This window comes from Mastomys coucha, unplaced genomic scaffold (assembly GCF_008632895.1).
Source record: "Mastomys coucha isolate ucsf_1 unplaced genomic scaffold, UCSF_Mcou_1 pScaffold21, whole genome shotgun sequence".
Classification (NCBI taxonomy): Eukaryota; Metazoa; Chordata; class Mammalia; order Rodentia; family Muridae; genus Mastomys; species Mastomys coucha.
The window spans coordinates 175,429,905-175,435,881 of NW_022196904.1; the positions used below are offsets into that span (position 1 = coordinate 175,429,905).

The 5,977-nt window shown below is 44.6% G+C and overlaps 1 protein-coding gene across 1 annotated transcript in view; it reads left to right on the forward strand.

Moving 5' to 3' along the window:
* The window catches only part of LOC116103891 (acyl-CoA desaturase 3), a 27,595-nt gene that overhangs the window by 14,677 nt on the left and 6,941 nt on the right, over window positions 1-5,977 (forward strand). Inside the window, exons 3-4 of the mRNA XM_031390418.1 lie at window positions 2,603-2,733; window positions 4,416-4,621. Coding sequence (XP_031246278.1) covers window positions 2,603-2,733; window positions 4,416-4,621 — 337 coding nt within the window. The remainder of the gene's footprint in view (window positions 1-2,602; window positions 2,734-4,415; window positions 4,622-5,977) is intronic.

Sequence of the window (5,977 nt, forward strand, 5' to 3'; positions counted from 1 at the left end):
CCCACTGGCTTCTCTGTACGGGTACAGTCAGATCCTCTTCATGGGAAGACCTCAGGCTGCAAATCATCTGAGGCCTCATCCCCTTTCAGAAGGATATGGTCAGCCCTTCCCTACCGCACACACCGTTGCTATGGTTGTCCCGAGATTCTATAGAAGGACCAGAAAGACACACAGGAGGCAGAAGAGAGGAGGAAAGAGACCCCTTAGAAAACTGATCAGGGACATAGCTCAGAATTATCTGACCTATGAAAACAGATATCTTTTTCTGTCCGTTCATAAAGGATAAAACCACAATGAGTTCATACACAGGTACAGGAAGTACTACTGCCCAGTGGTCAGCTCTGACTCAAGACATTTCAGACATAACAGTTCATATTGAGCTTTGATTTGATGGGTCCTATGTAAAGCTTTGTAGAATTTAAGATTAGCAAACCTAGTACAGATTATTTAGAACATACAGAACAAACAGGGTGTGTGGTCAGCATGTCCTTGCTCTGAGCCAAGTCACTTCTCTGAGTCAATGACTGGTAGGCATGGTACGGCAACAATATGAAATAGCTGGCAGGCATGGAACAAAATGGCTACAGCTATTTCGGGAGGCAGGGAGGGTGTCAGACCACAACAGAGACAAGCAACAATTTCCTATTCAAATATGCTGAGGTAGTTAGATGGTCTTCAAAAACATCAATGATCTGTAGAATATGGCATTTAAAGATGTTTTATCAAGACGTGTCAGCTCCTGGCAGTACCCCATTCTATTTCAAAGAAGATGATGAGCATTGAAGACCCTCCTTATGGAGTTTGCTTCAAATGTGGCAAGCTGCCAGTGGGCAAGAACCTGCCCTTGCCTCAATTGTAGACTTCATGCTGACCAGGCTGTGGACAACAGGACACAAAGAGTGATGACTGCTGAATTCTGCCAGTCCAGGACAGAGAAGCCCTTCAGAATTTCTCCTTCACACAAAAATTTGTCAGACTATTATTATTCTGGGCCAGTAGACTGAAGAGACGGTTGCTCCAACATTACAGAAGAATCTTGGTGACTGTTCAGGCAGCCAGCTGTCTCTGTCATTTCTATAGTTTTAGAAGGTGCTTGCTCTGCAATTTCTGTTTCTTCAGGTAATATTTATCCTTCTCAGGTCTCTGATGGGGTTGAAGACTAGATAGTGGTTGTCTCACAGTTAAGCTTAAGTTGTTTAGGATTTAAGAAAATGTTTTAAGATCTAAAAAAGATGTTTTTAGGTTAGTAAATGAAAGTTACAATAGAAAGTGATTCGGGTACAGAACCTTGGACTCACCAACATAGGATAGTAGAATACTTTCTCCAAGGCTGCCAAATACAAAACGAATGGACATTATGAATGTAATCCTTACCAGATAGTATATAGTTTATTGACGTTAGAGAAAGAGTCTTTTATTTAGGGAAAGTTGCAGAATATTTGATCACGTTGTGTACCCCAAGATTGTGAACTGGAAAAAACTTGTTCTGTGGCTCAGCCCCAGCACACGCCTTTAACCCAAGGGCTTTCTGTAAACAGAATTAAATAGAGTCAATGATGGGTCAAGAGGTAGACCACGCAACCATTTGACAGGGAGTGAACATAATAAAGCCCAAGAAAGAGAAAGAAAGGTCTCTAAGGTGAACGGTACTTAAGACCGTGTGGAGAAGGAGAAAGAGCCTTTTTCTTGTTGGATGTGAGTGAAATAAGATCAACTGGGTGCTTTCTCCACCTCTTGATCTATCATTGACTTTCTTTTTTTTTTTTTTTAAGATTTATTTATTAGTATACATACATACACTGTAGCTGTCTTCAGACGCACCAGATGAGGGCATCAGATCTCATTACAGATGGTTGTGAGCCACCATGTGGTTGCTGGGATTTGAATTCAGGACTTTCAGAAGAGCAGTCAGTGCTCTTAGTATGTGCGAGGGCTGAGCCATATCACAAGGCTTTTCCAGCTCACAGTCTTGGGGTTCACAATGTGATCAACTATCTTGTAACACAGGATAATGTTAAGGATCAGTGAATCTTGAGGCTCTGTGTAAATGTGACTTTGCATCTGTGTAAATGTGGCTTTGCAGGGTTGACTCTCCCTGAGCCCTCTGCTACAGGGCTGAAACACTGCCCTAACAACAGATTAACAGTCATGGCCCCATGGTCCATGAATCCCCCTTCAATTGAGGTTGAGCTCTGACTGCAATTTTCTAAACATTCTTGATTATTGGTTTTTAGGTCTGGAATAGTTGATGACCTTGAACCCCTTGGGGAAAGTGATCTGGAGGTCAAAGGGCATCGAACCTAGAAAAGTGTTGCTGTGGTCTGACAATGAAAGCAGGACAATACTGTGGACAATGCCGACCACAGCTGCTTCTTGGCAGCACCCTGCCTTTCTGCCCACTTTGTGCCTGGGTCTTCCTGACTCACATCCATTCTTACTTGGAATGGTTAGAGGTGATGATGATTTTTGCGGGGCTGAATGGTATGATGTCTCAAAGAGTAACCCATAGACTCCTTCAAACCCTAAGAAGCAAACTCTGGTGGTATCAGGAGGGTGTTCTCGGACACTTACCACTTAGCTAACTCCTCCACTGTCCCAATAGCACTCGCCTACTTCATGATCAGTATTGAGGGCATCGGAGCTGGAGCTCATCGCCTATGGAGTCACAGAACGTACAAGGCACGCCTGCCCCTGCGGATCTTCCTCATCATTGCCAACACCATGGCTTTCCAGGTAAGAAGCTTGGTGCCATTCTTTCTTGTATCTCTGCTCTATGGATTGTGGTGGAGCTCGGCTTCCTTCAATGGATGATCCAGGGCAGAGTGGTGGACATCGGAACCCAGAAAGGTTGTCTTCAGTGGTCTTCTCAAGCACATGCTCAGAATCGAGATCCCCACAGTGTGGGACATCTCAGGGTCACTGGGGAGGGAAACAGGAAGTTGGTAGAATAGGTTCTCCAGGCATAACTTTCTTTGAACCCTAAGTTCACTGGGTTATGACATAGTATGGCTACTATCGTCCTTTGGTTTAAAGGGCCATAGAATGTCATCAAGACACGATGGTTCCTTAAACACTCAGTCACCAATGACTCGTGCCTTGCTGTAACTGTCTTTGAACTCTACTGTAATAGGAACTGAAATGTGTCACAGACACAAGAACTCCCTTGTTTCAGGTAATAAGAGCAAGCATGGGGCTGGAGAGATGGCTCAGAGGTTAAGAGCACTGACTGCTTTTCCAGAGGTCCTGAGTTCAATTCCCAGCAGCCACATGGTGGCCCACAACCATCTGTAACGGAATCTGATGCCCTCTTCTGGTGTGTCTGAAGACAGCAACAGTGTATTCATATATATATATATATATATATATATATATATATATATATATATATATATATATATAAATCTTTAAAAATAAAAACAAACATGGCTATAGTTCCATGTGCAGGACACTGGGTCAGCATTTGACACCGAATAACTCCTAAGTCCTCACAACCAGGATGCCAGGAAGTAGGCCTTATTGTTCCACCCATGGAACAGATGAGGAAACCGAGTCACTGAGACATTAAATAAGCTGATCTTGTTGTCCTATCAAGGGCTACCATGATGGATAACTCAAGCACCAAGGGGACAGTGCTTGTCACAAGCTTATAGTGGATAGACTATAGGAAATTAGGAGAGGGACACTCACCTAGCCATAAGCTGTCTCTTACAGTATGGGATTTGGCTTGGAAGATAAGGGGGAAATATGCTAGAAAACTAATGAATTACTTTGCCTTGACAATATCTGAGGCTCTTAACATGTGCGCCATCACCTCGCTCTGATAATGTTTACGGTGAAGGCTTCCAGTCTCTATGTTTAGAGGACCAAAAGAAGAGATGCATTAGCACATGCTTGAAGGAATGGATAAAGTTCAGAGAAGCCCAGAGGTCATTCAGAAGTGCACTTGTCTTCCCAAGTCATACGTTGGTCCTCCTGGGTTATGTGCATGACAACCCACTTGTGATGGCAATCACATAGAGTTTTTGCAGCTTTACAACAGAGCAGAACCGTGGAGCCCAAGGCCTTCCGTTTCATGATCTCTCTGTCCCCAGTCAGATACCTTGAAAGGAGCCCTGCTTCATGTTAATTTCTCTGCTGAGGAAACTCTGAACATTAAGACTCCCCTTCCATCTACCAACCATGCAACCTTGGGAAGCAACAGTATTCTTTTGTTGTGGTCCTTGACATTGCTTTTTCACCTAAGCTTCAGGGGCAAGTGTGCATGAGAGGGTGATGCCACGGCCTCCTTGGGAGAGAGAGTCCCTAGGACTCTGAGAGTTGGGCCGAGAGTCCCAGGCTCTTGCAGACATCTAGACCCTGGCAGGCTCCTTGGAGGGCATCTCTCAGTACTGGGTTCCTCTTTCCTGTGCTTCCAGAACGATGTGTATGAGTGGGCCCGAGATCACCGCGCCCACCACAAGTTCTCAGAAACACACGCTGACCCTCACAATTCCCGCCGTGGCTTCTTCTTCTCTCACGTGGGTTGGCTGCTTGTGCGCAAACACCCAGCTGTCAAAGAGAAGGGCGGAAAACTGGACATGTCTGACCTAAAGGCTGAGAAGCTGGTGATGTTCCAGAGGAGGTGAGTGGGACCACGGGGGTGGGAGTGGAGCTTGAGAGATGAGGTTTCGAGATCTCATTTCTCTTAGCCCTTAGAATAGCTGAATAAGTTTCCAGGTTTGTCTGTCCAATAGCATCATTTTAGCCAAGTGGGCCTATAATCCCAGCACTGGAGAGACACACTCAGTAATAGACTTCAGTGAAGTCCAGGGCAGCCAGAGCTACATAGTGATATTCTGGGGAGTGAAGAGATGGCTCAACAGTTAAAAGCACTTCCTATTCTTCCAGAGGACCCTAGTTTAGATCCCAGCACCCATGTTGGGTAGCTAACTCCCACAATCCAGCTGCAAAGGATCTGACAGACCATTCTGGCCTTCAGAGGCACAGGAACACATGGGCCATTTACTCACACAGACATACACACATATACATCAATAAAAATAATAAAAAACAATTTTGAAAAGCACATTGGTCAGGTGTGTTGGCACAGGTGGGTTTGAAGCCAGCCTGGTCTACATAGTGAGGTCCAGGACAGCCAGAGCTATAAAGTATCATGTTGTTTCAATTAAACAAAAACAAACAGATCATTTTAAACCCCAGTTTTTAATTACTTGGATGTCCAAAGTCATGGAGTGGTGCTCGTTCCTCTCTCTCTGAACTGATTTCATTAAATCAATTAAATGTTGCAAATATTCACTGACTGAGGATATTCATATACACAATGGAATCAACTAAGTCATTAACCTCTGGGAGATTAGAGCATACACCGAAGACACCATGAAGGAAAGCAAAATACTGTCTGTACTGTGAGAGGCAGAAAGGCTCAGAGACCGCTCAGGGAGAACAAGAAAGGCTAATGAAAATGCAGCATCAGAAACAATAGAAAGATCTATGTACAGACCAATACAGGAAAGTGAAGTAAAGCTTTATGCGGGATCCAGAAACAGTCTGTTTCCCTGACCTACAAAAGATATGACAGGAAAAAAGGTCACACAAGCCGATGCTATCAGCAGTGCCTGAGCCACAGATAGGATCAAAGTGGTTGACAATGAGGAGTTTATTTCTCCAATAGCGGGGTAGTGCAAAAATAAAACCATGCTTTCAAAAGGCCACTGTCAGGTCAGGCGAAGAAGACGTGGAGCCCGAGAGGTAGGGGAAGGACACAGTTAGCAAGTGGAGAGTGTTATGTTTTATAAAAAGATAAAGAGAGAAAGAATATGTTTTGGTGGAAAGGTAGTCAGGTATGGAGAAAGGGGGAGGGGTACCTCCCGGGCCCATGCTGAGGCATCCCATCCTCGAGTGACCAGCCACAAGTTTATTGGGGCATGGGGAGGTGAGTTAAGAGGATAGGGGGGAGAGAGAGAGAGAGAGAGAGAGA